This window comes from Micropterus salmoides, unplaced genomic scaffold (assembly GCF_014851395.1).
Source record: "Micropterus salmoides isolate LMB-PRFRI ecotype aquatic unplaced genomic scaffold, ASM1485139v1 Ms_hic_scaffold_20, whole genome shotgun sequence".
Taxonomy (NCBI): Eukaryota; Metazoa; Chordata; class Actinopteri; order Centrarchiformes; family Centrarchidae; genus Micropterus; species Micropterus salmoides.
The window spans coordinates 30,435,827-30,451,719 of record NW_024041151.1 but is presented as its reverse complement, the minus strand read 5'-3'; the positions used below and the strand labels follow the sequence as shown (position 1 = coordinate 30,451,719).

Below are 15,893 nucleotides of genomic sequence, written 5' to 3'. Positions count from 1 at the left end.
GAAACTTATTACTAATTTATTGACGTATACAGTCATTTCAAAGTAGTAAAAAACATTGCATGACAATATTGCATATAATTCAGAAGTACACAACATGAATTAAATGTTAATTCATATAAACCAGAGCTTTCACTGACTCCGTCCGACTGGAGGCAATCTGCAACACCACTGCTGTACGTTTATTTCATCACCACATTTATTGCTGTCTTACAAGGTTGCTATTGCACGAGGAAAAGCTCAAAAGGAAAAACCAAACAGCGTATTGCACTCCAAGCTCTCTTAGCTATTGTTCCACAGTATTCTTCAGTTACTCGAATCAAACAGTCGTACAAAAATCTAAAGACATTTTCAGGTTCAAAATAGTTTAAAAATGATATACAATATAAAATGGCTTGAAACGCTGTCCATTGAAAGTCAAAGCATCCTGTACATCATGGTTGGATTAAATACTAGGAACAATACAGTACAGTTTTTCAGACCATCATAATTCAAAATATTCATAGTTCAATATTTGCAATGAAAATTGATTGTAATTCATCATTATCTCACTTCAACTAACAGACAAAAGCTGCTGAAGCAAGTGGACCCTGTGAAACCTCTGTGCAGAAGAAATAGGACGCAATTACAGCAATTTATCATACAGAACAAGAATAGAATGAAAGTTTCTACACTAAAAACTAGTGTACCATTTCTTTTTTAAATTCTCCAACTTCAGGATCCGACTCCAGTGAGTGAACAGAGAAACCAGAGCAACCACAGATCTGGACTGTCTACACATGCATCTAAAACAAGTACATAGTTAAATAAATGTTTATGCAATAGTTGACATTAATAACAGTAAACTCCAGAGTTAATTAACAGTCCATCAGTCAGGTTTACCACAGGTCATGTTGAGACCAGAATAACTCTGGAATTACTACCCACATAAATGATTCAGTGGGGGGTCAAGTGTGATGTGGGTGTAGAAACAAAGACCCAGCTTGAGTCAGCAGGGCTTTATAACTAGCTTCACTCAGAACCTCAACATCAGATGGTAAAGTGCCTGCAGACAATGTGGATAACTGCCTGTCTTAGGGAAATGTATACTTGTAAACAACTGTTAGAACAAGGGCTGTAGTGCTGGTAACCTGTTGACCGCATAGAGATAGTAACTAGTAGGTACCTTATTTTGGCGGCACACAACACAGTTTTAGTCTTGACAGCGACTTGTGGAGAGGAGGAAAAAAACAGGAAATGTGGACTGCAACAACATAAGATAACACGAGTAAGGAACAGACTTCAGAACAGATGTTCAAGAAGGGAAGTGTAGCAGAGCTATGGCACAACACAGGTGCCTCTATAAAAGGTAAACTGCACACAAGGATAGTTTATCTCCAACTTTGTGGTCAAATCCCGAGAAGTCGTTCATGAGAGCAATCCAGCCTGTTAATGCTTGTCATGTGTTCCTAGACTTGGTCGCTGCCTTCCCTGAAGTATACCTGCTCCCACACGACTGTGCCCCACACGCAGAAGAAACCCCAAAGGTTGTGGAAGGTGCCGCGGTCGAAGGGGTTTTCATCAGCGCCGCAGTGTTTGAGGTAGGAGATGCGGTGGCGCGACATGAACTCCCAAGTGGTGGTGTTGAGGGAGACCAGGTACAGGTGGGAGCCGAGCAGGAGCAGCACAATCAGCAGGAGCAGAGCCACCAGCACAGCCACGGCCAGCAGCATGCCGTTGGTACGCAGCCACAGCTGCCAGGTGGGCGCGTAACTGAAACCCGTCCTGAGGAAACAAGCAGGAAAGAAGCGATCCGTGGAGGCTTTGCAGCTGCAGCATATCTCAGCCAGCAGAGATGATTGGTGACCGTAGTGTACTCACCAGGCAATGTGCAGCCCCCACAGCAGCACCAGCAGCTGGACGGCCAGGTAAAGCACAAACCAGCGGTGGTTCCTCTCACCTACACAGTTCTCAATCCAGGGGCAGTGATGGTCGTAACGCCTGACACAGTGCTGACACGTCAGGCAGTGCTTTGATCTCATTGGCTGCTGCTTGGAATAAAGGTCATTGTATTTAGAAGAAACAAATTAAAATGTGTATTAAAAAACATGCATGCTATGTGGATCAGAAGCCTTAAATTGAACCCTGTTGTTTTCACCCTGCAGTTATCAGCCAGCTGTTCTGTAAATAGCTGCTGTTGCTCATTAGCCCGGAAAAATGAGTTGTAATAAGATTTCTCAGGCTGTAGACTCTAACTGTGCCACAGTACACAGGATGTCTCAGGTTACCCAGTATTCTGTTTTGGGAAAACGGACATATTAACCATCTGTTTAGTCACATAGAGCAAGAGAACAACCACCACTGAGCTGGAGAGATCTCATCTGTGTTCACAGCTCCACCATCAGAAAAAGAAATTGGGAATATAGGAGGTTTATGTCAGAGGAAAAACCTGCAAGCACCTGGGGCTTACATTAAGAGTGAACATTTAACCAAAAGTAGACCTATATTTCTGTCAAAATGTATGTGGCTTTACAAGTGTGGCTTTACAAGTTCTTTGGGTTTAGGTTGAAATAATGCCCTGTACATAAACAAGGCTTTTCTCAGCTGCTTCTACTTGAAAATAAATCTTACACAGCATCAGAAAACATTCCATCTAGATTAGTTTGGTGTTGTCACATGTCTGGTCTTGTGTTTTCATGTGTGCTTTTGTTTTGTTTTTTTTGTTATTCTATACCACTGAGGGATCCTACTGTACAACTGTGTCATATTACAGCCTGAGAGCCATCAGTCAGTTAATTCCACCATTTTTACAAAACAAATCTTAACTCAGGGTCCTCTACTACATCTGACAGTGTTCCCCAGTTCTGCCTGTTATCAAGAACAGCATGTTATTACTTCAAACACACGACCCAAGTTCCATTCTGTACTTGACAACTGAGCAAGCATTGTCCACCATCCCTGGGATCTGGCTGAAAGCCTTGAAGAGGCTAGTAAGTGGACCTTGAGTTTAATGTCTTCTTTTCTGTCAAACTACCACTAGGTCAACTGTACACACTATATGAAATAAAGCATGGAAATCGACCAAAAAAGAAAGTTTCCAAAAAATCCTTATCTTTTAGTCAAAAATTTCAATATAAAATACATGTGGTGACAAAATATCAACACACATCACACGCTCAGAAATCTTTTACTTGGTTTATCCGTGTGAGAGGCCACATGGGCAGCGTACCTGCAACAGACAGTGGCCACAGCGACGCTGTCGCAGGGACTTGGTGGTGGGTGGGATCATGTCCTGCTGCTCCTCAGTCACTCCCAGCGTGAACTGGCACAACACATGCGACAATCAGATCAGGGAAGCCACTACCCATTCACTTCAAGCTTTTATCATGACCTGTTGTGTGTGCTCATTTGTCATTTACATTCCCACAAACACGAAAACCACATTATAAAAGAGCACCCCACAATCTAATTCAGATTGTGTTTTGCACAGAAAGGTTCATATAGTATCAGTGATTCATATATTTTTACACTACCTTACACACACCATTATCCCAAAACATTAGTGTCCCAGAAATGATCTGCCTTTTTCAACCAGCAGCTACTCAACTGCCTTTACACATATTACCAAGTGGGCTCCAGTGCCAGTCAAACCGTTTGCTGCTTCTTTCTTAATACCAGCCATTCTGACAGAGATCTGTGACATGGTAATAACAGAAATGTATATTAGGATCATTAATCACCTGTAAATCGCTGTCATCAGACAAGATGAAGCCTGGGTCCATCAGCGAAACCGCAAAGTAGAGCAAAACCGACACCAGCACCAGCAAGACGAAGAGCACAGGCTGGACGAGCTGGCCCGTCTCCTCCTGCTTCCTCAGCTCTGCAACCAAAACACACAGCAGCTCAAACACACTAACAGAGTCCTGCTGGGAGGTCCCAGGCACAGCCGGGACCCCAGAGGCTGTCTCCCAACCAGGCAAGTTTATTTCATATGTCATAGCTTCTCATAGTGTGAATGCAAATTTGAATGGAATGCCTGGATCTGGAGCGCAGCCTTCTTGATTGGCTAACATTAGTATGTTATCGCCATTATACATCAGGAATTAGCTTGTCAATCCACAGAATTTATTACTTTAAGCCTACACAACATGAAGTGCTATTAAGTGTGACAGGCTTACCTGTGTCATGCAGGAAGAGTATCAACGTTATGACCCATGTCAGAATCACATGAGCTGTTCTTACCAGAAACCCTGAGCCAAAAACATTTTTGAACATGGTCCTAGCATGGTACAGCATCCATCGCAATCTTCAGATGGACCAGGCTGTTCAGACTGACAGGACGGTCACTGACAGGGAAACCAGTGTTTAGTTAACGGTAGCTACTAACTAATGCCACATTTATATCCAACGCTAATGTTAATGTTGAAACTTCAAAAGGCTTTCTTTCAGAAACCTAACGTTAGTTAGCTAACGTTAATGTCGTCTGAGAAATAACGGTGATGTTGCGCCAGGCTGCGCTACCCTGCGGCGTTTACGATATTTGACAATGAAACATTGAATTGAAAATAAGTCGAAAAACAGAATCTCTGAATTTAAGCGTCTTGAATGGAATTTAATAACTATACTGACTAAGATGCCACACTTACAATTGAATACAAGCAGCCCGTTTCCTTTTTAATGCATTTGTTTTGCTGTTGTACCTTTTCAGTCTCAGCTGTGATTGGCCAGCATCGGTCACGGGACAGCTCAGGATAGGGTGGCCGGGAGGGACAATAAGCCCAAGCAAACGACTGGACCTACGGAATGTTTTGTTGTCCTGTGGCGTGTAAACACAGAATCATTTCACCTCAGCAGGGTAACTGTGGAAGAGTGAAGGGATCACAGCTGCTGACATACACAGCTTTTTCACACCGACATGTATCATGCATGTATTATAAGAATACCAGAAAGCTGTTACAGAAAGTATATCAGAGTTGATATGATAAAAATACTATTCATTACACTGTTGAGGCTATATGTTACTTCTAAATGAAACTGTTGGGTTTTTATTCTGTAAATGACTCTGAAGGTAGTCTATGGGCTCAAGGTAAATATCTGAAGTCATGCTAGCACCATCTACCTTTACATGTCACTGTAAATGCCTAAGCTGCTGGAGGTTTGCCATGATTTATGTTTTAGTACAATGCTATGAAGGAAATATTCCTCAAAACAAACAAATTAGCTCTTGGAACTTTAAACAGGGTAATAAAGTAGAATGAATTTATTAAAAAGAATGGGAGAGGACACTAAGTGAGGTATTTTGATTATATTTTTTGTTACATGTAAAACAAAGTCTATAAATTCCCAAAACTCATTGCCAGTCCCTTTTTTGTCATTAAGTGATCACATGATTTGTAGTTCTTCTTCAACAAAGAGACAATTGCATGAGATGCATTAAATGACAGTCTGATATGATTATCTTCACATACGGTTCAAAATTCATTTAAACAATTGTGCATTCTTAGGCTGAAACCACCCAAACACATCTATCCAGGGTTGCCATCTCCATTCTATACTGGAATTTCTGGTGCCGTCGCACAGTACTCTATTAATCAGACGATTGTTACTGAGCCTGCAGCTCCTTGGCCGTTTTTTCATCCAGTATGAAGAGGTTTGGCAGCGTCTTCCCTTTCAGCAGCTGCTCTAGGCCCTGACAGAGGAAGTGAGATGGAGGTTAAATCACAGCACCATATTTAATCAATTAGGAAGGGATCATTCTCAACATAAAACACTGAAGATGACAGCAGTGTATTTCTTGTCCACAAATAATTTAAAAGGCAAGCTGAGAAAATAGAAAACCTTTCAAAGAACAACCGGCAACTGCTCTGCTCTAATTGAACAATGTAGCCCTGTCTCTATAAAGTGAAACATGTTTCCAATTTCCTTAATATTTCTATTTGGATATGTGGGCACTTCCATGTCCTCACCTCTCCAAAGTAGGAGACCAGTGGTGAAATCTCACATCGCGCTGGAGGATCGTTCCCTGCTGAAACACTATGGGGAGAAAAACACATTTTTAGAGTTCAAGGATACATTCAGATTTTTTTGAGTCTATCTGCCCATCTGCACAGTAAAAGAGATGTTGGTCAATGTGATCATTTCTCCTCTCCATAGAGGGAATTTCATACTGAAAAATTTGGAATATACCCACTTGATTTGACTGATGCTGCCTATTAGCTCAGCTTAAGGGGAAACAGCTAGTCTGCCCAAAGTTATTGTTGTGGTTTTATAAAATAGTTTCAACACATAACGGAACGCAATGATGTGATGAAATATAATTTTGTAGTATTTGGGAATGTATCAAAAGACCCTTTCTGATGAACCTTTCTGTTAGCATCTAAGCATAGAGGTTGTCGGATGCTGTGCAGATTGTAAAACCTTTGAAGCATTTTGACATCAATAATGTTACTGGTTGCACCTGTGCTTTCCCTGCTAAGACAAGTCTAAATGTTTGTTGTTGAAAAGATGTAATCTGTTTCCAACCCATTCAGAGGACCTTTCTGTTACATTTTGTCCCAGGCTATTGTAGCTGCAGGGTATATATAGGAACATTTGCTCTGACCTGGCTGTAGGAGAAAGGGTTTTCCCATGTTCATCCAACAGTGTGGCTCTTGCAGCCATGGCCCAGCGGCAGTGTTGAGCCAGCAAAGAATTTCTGGCCGTGGTCGGGCTGTCTGTGGCTGCTCCGTCTGCATTTTTCAGGGGGGAAAACTCATCCTCCCTCACAACCTCAAACGCAACAAATTTCCTTCAAAAGACAGACAGTACATGTTTTAATTAGCTGTAGAGGAACTGTGTTAGGACTTTTATCTAGTGTAAAAGATATGCTAGATACCTTGAGAATGGAAAGACATCAAAAACAAATTTCTCCATCTTTATGCCATTTGGTTTGGTGGGTTTGACCTGATTGCCACATGTGTCCACAAAGGGCACTTTCTTGATTGCTACATGTTGTTTCAGTTGGCTTTCAAATTTCCTGTAAGATAAAAAAAAAAAAAAAAAAAAAAAATAGTATGAAATACAGGACCTAACAACATGCAAACGATGGTTATATATAGGGTTTATCAATCATTTTTTCCACAGCTTTGTGTTGGAAATCTGGCCATTAGGTTTTGTAGTTTTTGAGATAATTTCTTAGCAAAGTGTTAATAAAGTCTATGGGTTGGTGCTACAGGTTAGTTGGATGGAAAGACATCAGACTTAACATAGCCATCACTGCTTTCAGCTAATGAAAACAGCTTAAAGCAAACTTTACTCAAACAGGTGGAAATTTGTTGGGAACTATTTTTAGCTCCAGATTAATCTACCTTTGGTGCTCGAGTCAGTGTATGTGGGACTGGGTCAGAATAAACTACAGTGTGTGTGTTTAGGATGATGAAGAACATGACACTCAGTGCAGCAGTGAGGCTCACTGATGTTTTAATAGCTTCTGGACAACAATGGAGCTCTATGACTCAGAGGAAGAAGAGGCATTACTCTGTGATTCACATGTTTTACAGAGAAGATTTCTGAGCCAAACTCTTTTTCTTTAGCGAAGGTTAAGCTAAGTGTTTCAGCTCCTTTTAGCTCATTGTTTTGGTTCACTCTCACTGTGCTCATCAGCCTTGCTTCCAGATTCAGCAGGGAGCTTGTTTTCAGTGAAACTTAATGCACACTACCTGCTCAACACCAAACAGCAGACAGACAAAGTTATAGACTAGCTGCTGAACATAACATCCAGATATAAATGTGTCCAGCTGAACTTTGCTGGTCATTATGTCCTCTGTATACTTCCATGCGTCAACTGCCTCTTTTCTCTAGTCTATAGTGTTTTTCACTCAAATCAGTCTGATTTCACTTGCTGGACATACAGAGGGATTCTACAAACACATCTGTGACAGTAAAGGCTCTTACTCTGCTATATCCTGCAGGAAAGCTCTGGTAAAGAAGTGGTTGCAAATGTTTCCAGCACTGTACACCAACTCCCCTCCAGGTCCTCGGAGCTCAGCTGTCTCTGGTTGGAGCTCGCTGTACTCCACCACCTGGAAGACGCCTTGAACCCTGCAAACCACACCCACTGGCTCTGCAGGGTACGCCTTCTCCACCACCTGACACATGATAGAGGGGAAAGGCCAGATGGATTTTAATTTAATTAGTGGTGACCCCGAGTAGTCGAAGATTTGATGCATAGAAGGAGCCAGATTTGACTGCCAGTCTCCCAGTCAAATCTTTGCAGAGGTGTTATGAAAAAGGATCACACCATTTTGCCGATTTGGGGGTGCCCAACATCTGATTTTACATAGAACTAACGGTTTTCTCCTAAGAAGTTAATATGGGAAGGTACCCAGAGAGCTGGGACATGTTTAGGGTTCACTCAGTGGCTGTAATAACCTCTTATTTAATTCTTTATTCAAATAACAGAGTATTTAACCATATTGATGTATGGTTGAGATATTGAGCATCAATATTTATATTTCCATTAAATAATGTAATTTGCTTTCTTTGTGGGAGTGAGGGGAGAAGACTGATGATATTCTCATGTCTGTGGTGTGGTAAGTACAGAGCTGAGTCTGGGCTTGGCATAAAAACTGGAAGCAGGGAACAAATAGCCTGGCTCTGTCCAAAGTTCAAAAATACATCTACCAACACCTCTAAAGTTCACTAATTAACAGATACCATTGTGCTTAATCTGAACACAAACAGATGCCTTCCCCAGCTCTGTATTTAATGCACATGACATGAGACGTTAACCTTCTCATCTAACTCTCAGAGAGAAAGCAAATAGGCATATTTGTATATACTCGACAATTTTGAATTAAATATTTCCCTAAATGTTTGGACTCTTTTATATCTGCTGAATGATATCACTGTACCTTGGCTCCACAGTCAGCCCCTTTGCTCACACAGAACCCAATAAATACGGGGTCGGCCATCTTAACCAGGATGTTGTCCACACAGTACACGTGCAGGTACTCCACTCCCCTTTTCTTCAAGTCTTCTAGCACCTTGTTGTCCACCAATGCCTGGTACAGACCCCCATTCCCGTCTGACAGAGGATGAAGAGGTTTGGAAACACGGTTCATTACACACATCTGTGGTAATAGTTGAAAACAAAGTGATTTTGTGGCCATTGGCATCCGGGTCTTCTGAAATGTGCACCTACCTGGGGCCATGGCTATCTTCCCTTTAGCCTGCAGGATGACCTTTCCATCAAAGGTCACTGCTGGGATCATCCTTTGCTCAAACATAACAATGTTTGATGGCTCCAGACCAAAGTAGTTGTTTTCTTCAAAGAATTTCTCAGTGGGAGCCAGAGTAAACTCACTGGTCATTATGTACCTGAAGAGTTACAACAAGAGTTTTAAAATGTTACATTTACCCACTACAACCTTTGTGACAATATTTCACTTCCCCGAGTATAACCACAGAGCCAGAAACTGCAGCTATTATCAAAATGCTTCTTTTAACAATGGATCGCATGACTACTTTTAAGTGAAAGGGGAGACTTTTAATGACAAACCCACAAATAATTTTAACCAACTCTGCAGCTGCCTTCAGATCTGTTGCGTGGATCCGAATCCACATGTACGTGTAAGTCATCCACCTGCCGCCACCCAAACTACTTTCTCCTAATTAGAGAGCTGCACCCACATGGACAGATCAGTCGACCCCTACCGGTCCCTGTAGCTTTCTAGGTCATCTCTTTGTGTTGTATTTCTTTAACAATTTACTTCAATGAATACAATTTTTTTAAATTTACAATTTAATATATTTAAATATGTGATTTAGAAGTAACGTTGGCTTAACCACACAAAATGAGCTAGCTACAACTAGTTAACCTGTTTATTTGTATCTGCTACCTTATATATGTGGAATAACAAACAAAATAAATAAATGCAGCTGTAGCCACAGCAAGCTACCTCATCAGCAAAATAAAAAAACTTTACATTACAACAAATGTCAGTGAGTCAGGTTCTGGTGTTTGTGAAAAGTTTACAATATGTAGTTACTGCAATTTGGCTTTGAAAGTTAAGGCAGGATTAGCGGCTAATGCTAAAGAGAGATTATTTTTACCTAAAACGAGTGTGAGTACTGGATTTACATTTTCCTACTGAACAGAAACACAACATCAGATGAATGCTAATGTGGCTGGATGTGTAAATAAGAAACTGCTTGCTAACAAGTTTGCCATAACGACTTTTTAAGCTGCGAGGTAAATCAAAGTGTACTGCACTCAAATGTCTGGGAGTTTATGCCTCATGTCGGCGTAAGCCTACAGAACATATGATGAGAGTAGTGGAGGAAGATGTGTCTTATTAGTCTTACCATGGAACGGTGCATTTTGAGCCATGCTTTCTGCCTGCCAGCTCCTGGATTTTGTGAATGCGCTCTGCCTGGATTTGATACAAGGTTTTGCCACTTGGTAGCCCAACGTTATACATCCCTTTGGGATACTTAACACCAAGACGGGTCCCCTGACCTCCAGCCAAGAGTAGGACTCCAACTCGATTCTCTGAGATTTGCAAGAGCCCTGTTAAAACAGACAAGGGCATGAGCAGCAGCAGGATGCCTGTAAGTCAACTTTTCATTGGCATTTAAACTTTACAACAAGTTGCCCACATAGTAAACTAAACCTTTTGCCATACTGTAAGGTGTGTTTTGCCTGTCTCTGTAAAAGTGCTTTATTTTCCTCATTCAAATCTGTTTTGACAGACAGAATGTGTGTGTGCGTGCAGGTGGGTTCATATTTCACTACGTAGGTGAAAACTTCCATAAAAACTTTACAAGCTGGCATTTATCCTTAAACTTTTTACTCGCTTCATCATGCTGTAGAAGTTTTTTAGAAGTATGCAAAGAGTTTACACATGGTTTTGAAAGTTTTGAAGTTTTTGGAGTTATGAAGGAATGAATCTTGCAATGATTCAAAGCAATGATTTGAGAAATATCAGAAAAAAAACCCACTTTGTTTTTTCTTCTTCTTTGCTTTCTTGTTAGTAATCTTGTGAGCTCTTAGATTTACTGTCTATTTACTACATTTTTTTAAAGTAATGTGGAGTGGAGTCTTAATCCCATCCAGTATTGGGGGTCCTATCACTCCCCGACACTCAGCACTGAAGCCTTGCTGGGCTGCATCCCAGAGTCCTCTGCTCTACACTCCATACACCCATGATTGTACACCAACCAACAGCATAAACATCTATTACATTTCCGGACAACCAGGGGTGGAAAGTTCCTTTTTTCTGACCTGCAAATGGGACTGGTAGATGAAAAAAATCTAGCTTTTGTGTGTCACACAGACATTTGTTTCAGTACTTTTAATTGAGATAATAAGGTATTATATCAAATACAAACTTAAAGAATAGGCCACTTATAAGATATTTATTCAACTTAAATGTCACATACATACAGGATGTAATCATTGCAGCAAAATGTTTTCTCACTGCTATATACAAATTTAGTAGACAACAGCACGAAAGGCAATAGAATATATACAGAGTAAAAACTATAAATAGTAGCATTAAGAGTTGTGTATATGTGTTTGTACATTTTTAAATCCTTCATGATATACATAAAGTGTAGCTAGTGTGTGCTGGGTGTGCAGCTGAACTGAACCCTTTCCAGTTCGGTTGATTTTACGCTTTTGGCAGCATCTGACTATTTGTTTTTTTTGTTGCTTTTTTTACTTTCGAGCTTTTTCAGCACTTCCTTTTCTTTTTACTATCCATTATTCAGCTATTGTTTTCAGTCCTGCGAATAGTTACCTAGCGCCTCTCTCTCTCTCTCTCTCTCTCTCTAAAACACAGAGAGAATGTCCCAATTTCAGTAACCTCGGACATCTCAGGACCAGGCTGGGCCCACTGCTTAATATTTACTATTATTACCATAATGAAATTGTGTAAGCAATTAACTATAAGTAACTATATGTGTAAATTTGTTCTAACGTGCTCTTTAAAAAGTAGTAGCCAAAGCATTGTTTGCCACATAATTACATTAAATGTTTAATTATCTGTTACATATGGTACTGCTTATAGTGCTGTCTAAATTATTGATTTTTTGATACATAATGATACTAATTATTTTAAATGGATTTAATACTGATTTTCCACATAATCGATTCCAAAAAATGCGCTTCTTTTCTGACAGCGAGGCTGACACACACACACACCCCTCTCCCCGTCCCGCTCTACTGTGCTTTAATTGGCTAGTAGGCCTACTCGTCACTTGTGATTGGATGCTGGCAAAAGATACAAGCAAGCCCTTATGAAAGTGAGGATACAGAGCAGCGTTAAGGACAGGTGCTAACAAAATCAATTGAGCAAAACACCTGCAGGACTGACGCTCCGAACTCTACTCTAGAACCTCGAGAGACGTCTCCCCTTTCAATATCAGTGGAGTATTAAACAAGATGGCCCAGTAAACAGTTGTTGATAAGATAGTTGTCCTGTTGTTTGCCTAACAGACATTTGTAAGCTAATCTCAGACAGCAGAGTTTCAGTTTATACTTTGACTGAGGTCAGAAGTAAATTAACTGATGATGTTCTGCTTAACACACAGTACTATTAACTTTACTAACTAATAAAAGCTGATTAGATATTTTAGTATTTTAATTAATAAATTTAATCAATGTGTCAATTTATTTTTGGTATTGAAAATGGTATCAAATATCAATATTTTTCAAGGTATTGTATTGAAGTCAGAAATTCCAGTATAATGTCAACACTAGTAGTGAATGCATGTGTCCGTGGGTGGGATGCATAGGTGTGGTAATGTGGGCTGGTGTGGCTCCAGTGCCAGGGTTGAATTTTTGTCCCAGTCTGCCCCTGCCTGGTGCACACTAGAAGATTTTCAAATCTTAACTGATTTTAAAGTGGGATACCCCAGACATGATGACAGAATTAACCAATTTTTAATACGCCACGGTGTGTACGCACCAGGCGATTAAGACCGGACCGGTCCAGACCGGACCAGACGCAGGACCACTCTCTCTGCGTTTATACTAAAAGTGTTCGGAGTGGTGGTACATAGGATCTTACAGAAACTCGCCTGATGAGGCATAAACAGTCAGCTGGTTGCACGTTTTGCTCAGAAAAAACAAAAAAAGAGAATAAACCTGTGGGTGAACCAAGGCTGAGAAGAGAGAGTCAGCAGGTTTATACATTTTATAGCGCGAGCATGTTGGTGACACTGCCCGGTCAACTCGCTCTCATTGGCTGTTGCCGGTTTCTGATGAGAGGCTCCCGGATCGTGGGGTGAATTTAAAGGGGTCATATTCTGCTCATTTTCAGGTTCAAAATCTTATTTAGGGGTTGTACCAGAACAGGTTTATGTGGTTTCATTTTCAAAAAACACCATCTTTTTTGACATACTGCACATTGCTGCAGCTCCTCTTTTGCGCAGTTCCTAGTTAAGGACAACTAGCCAGAAGCCGAGTAGGGCGGGTCCTGAAAAGCCGCTAAACACGGCTTCGGTTCAGCTGTACATGTTCCCCTTACCAGCTTATTACCATAACCTGGAGCAAGAGTTTCAGAGTGGTGAGTTATTAATCTGTAACAAAAGAATCTTTCATCCATAAAGTTTTAACTGAGCTCTGTCTCTACATCACAGGAACAACTTCCTGCCTGGATGGTAGCTAGTGTTTGGAAGGGAGAGGAGAGGCAGCAGGCAGATGTAACGCACTTGTTGTGACGCACACAAAATGTATGGTCACATTTTAATTTTGGTTTAATTTAAACAATATCTTTTGTTTTGTAACACTGTGTATAAATTTGATGTTGAGTCACCAAAGTCTGCCAGTGTTTTAGCATTACATATATGTACCAGCGTATCAATAGCTAACCTGGCTAGTTGTAAACCAATGCTGTGTTCCATTTACCTCGGAAGTCGGAGGTCGGAGCTGGGAATGACGTCACACCCGAGTTGACGGCGTTCCAGTTAACAAGTCGGAAAAACTCGCTCGGCCAGCTGTTTGTTTACAACTAGCCAGGTTAGTTATTGATATGCCGGTTGATTAAAAAAACGCATTATGCAGCATTTACTCACACTAAACACTGTAGCAACACGTCCACAGACAGCTGTTGGACAGCACTTTGTGTACGAACATTTCTATGAGACACAAGTACACAGAAGTGCTAATAAACAGTATAAACTACAGCTTTCACTAACTGTTGATACCCCGACAGCCATCTTGGATCACAAAGTCGGGGTAGTGCGATTCAGACATAAGGGGGCGTTCCCTTAGAAACTTTGAACTCGGAAATTCCGACTTCCCATGTCAACACCAAAACAGCTGGCTGAGCAAGGTTTTCCGACTTGTTAACTGGAACGCCGTCAACTCGGGTGTGACGTCATTCCCAGCCCAGACTTCTGAGGTAAATGAACGCAGCATGTGTGATGCAGCTCAGTGTTTTTGAGGGCGTGTCAGACTAACCGGTTGGCGAATTTATATGGCGCATTTCGCCTTGATGTCAAAGGCTGGACTACAAACGAGCTGTTTTCAGGCAGTTCAGAGCAGAGCTTTCTGTGGGAGATGGGAACTCACTTTGGACTGGACTTTGGGCTTTTTCACTTTGCAAACCTGTTACCTGCGCAGAAAAGATATCTAACTGAATAAAGGACAGGGAAAAGCCAAAAAGCATAATTTGACCTCTTTAAGATGATGTCTGTAAACCACTCACACTACAGGATCATTTGGGCCAATCAGTTAAGACCTGCCTCGGCTCGGGAACAGGATTGTTGGGAGGAGCGAATCGGACCCAATATCAGCTCCATGATCCTCTAGTGCGCTTGTTACTAAATGTAGTGAAGTAAATTAAAAGACAATTCCCCACTGAAATGTAGTTAAGCAGATATTTAAAGTAGTGTAAAACGTCAAACTCAAATTACAATTACATCAAAACTGTAATTTAGTAGAGTAACGTTACTAGAGTAAAAACCTAGTTACTTTCCACCTCTGGAAGTAACGTTAGTGCAGTGACTGATCAAGCTTATTAATTTCATCTGACTGCCTTATGGGTACTGCAGCTAAATGTTACATCTATAGTACATTAGTGATAACACTAAGACCAACGCGGAGGGGATCTGTAGTTTAAACATCTGATGTTACTCAGTAACGTTATCCTGGCGCCATCTTCCTCTTGTTTTACTTTACCCACTTCTCTAAAGTACTCACTGGTTACCGTAATCCCTCTAAAAAACAGCACCAGTGCTATTGCCACCCACCTTCATTTTCCCACTCTGCTAGAGAGTTTCTGTCACTTTTCCTCACGCTGCCGATGAACTCCGGAGGGACTGGCTCTATGTGCTGATCCAGGCTAGCAGACGGGGAGGCTGCCGCCCTCGCAGCACCTTCACAGTGCTCCTTCAGTCCTTTTAGGTCCAGCTGAGACAGCTCCGTGAGGAAACGGTCCCTCTCCTCCTCACAGAGCTCCTTCCAGAACTGCAGGACGTGAGCCTGTCCTGCATTCTCCAAACTCTGCTCCACTTGCTTCAAGGAAAGCATTGTGTGTCGGCAACAAAGCGCACTGTGAACACATCGAGTCTCTCAGCAGCCTGTATGTGCTGTAGAGTGCGGTATTTTGTAGGAAATGACCGCGTGTCAGGAACTCGTGACTGCGGATCCAAAGAAGGATTCTGTGGTGAAGGGTGAAACACTCAGATATGACAGGATATGCTGCTGCAGCCGGATGAAAGAAACCTGTGTGTGCAGTCAGGTTTACAGGAACGGCCAAACATGTCTGACCGCTTTCTGCAAACCGAGGAGTACACTACTTCTATTCAAAGAGGCTTTATTGGTACGGAAGACGTTTACATTACCAAAGCAGGCGTGAAATAAAACATTCACAGAAGAACTTTTTTTATCTGATACAGTATAAAATAATAGAATAATAATTAAAACAAAC

At 41.3% G+C, this 15,893-nt stretch overlaps 2 protein-coding genes across 3 annotated transcripts; both read right to left on the bottom strand.

Moving 5' to 3' along the window:
* Nucleotides 1–2: 2 nt before the first annotated feature.
* zdhhc12b (zinc finger DHHC-type palmitoyltransferase 12b) lies at nt 3–5,083 on the bottom strand. 2 transcript variants are annotated; one of them, XM_038733922.1, is made up of 6 exons: nt 4,623–5,083; nt 4,155–4,322; nt 3,717–3,856; nt 3,206–3,298; nt 1,858–2,024; nt 3–1,761 (listed from the first exon to the last, which is right to left on the bottom strand). In XM_038733922.1, exons 2-6 carry the CDS (start codon nt 4,270–4,272, stop codon nt 1,446–1,448), a joined length of 834 nt encoding a protein of 277 aa, XP_038589850.1. In that variant the 5' UTR covers nt 4,273–4,322; nt 4,623–5,083; the 3' UTR covers nt 3–1,445. The 2 variants fall into 2 exon arrangements, with proteins under 2 accessions (XP_038589850.1, XP_038589851.1); XM_038733923.1 differs by having other exon boundaries at nt 4,677–5,083.
* Nucleotides 5,084–5,221: 138 nt separating this feature from the next.
* uap1l1 (UDP-N-acetylglucosamine pyrophosphorylase 1, like 1) lies at nt 5,222–15,493 on the bottom strand. Its single transcript, XM_038733917.1, has 9 exons — nt 15,214–15,493; nt 10,321–10,525; nt 9,158–9,333; nt 8,868–9,040; nt 7,909–8,102; nt 6,851–6,991; nt 6,578–6,763; nt 5,943–6,009; nt 5,222–5,665 (listed from the first exon to the last, which is right to left on the bottom strand). Exons 1-9 carry the CDS (start codon nt 15,491–15,493, stop codon nt 5,579–5,581), a joined length of 1,509 nt encoding a protein of 502 aa, XP_038589845.1. The 3' UTR covers nt 5,222–5,578.
* Between the last annotated feature and the right edge of the window lie 400 nt (nt 15,494–15,893).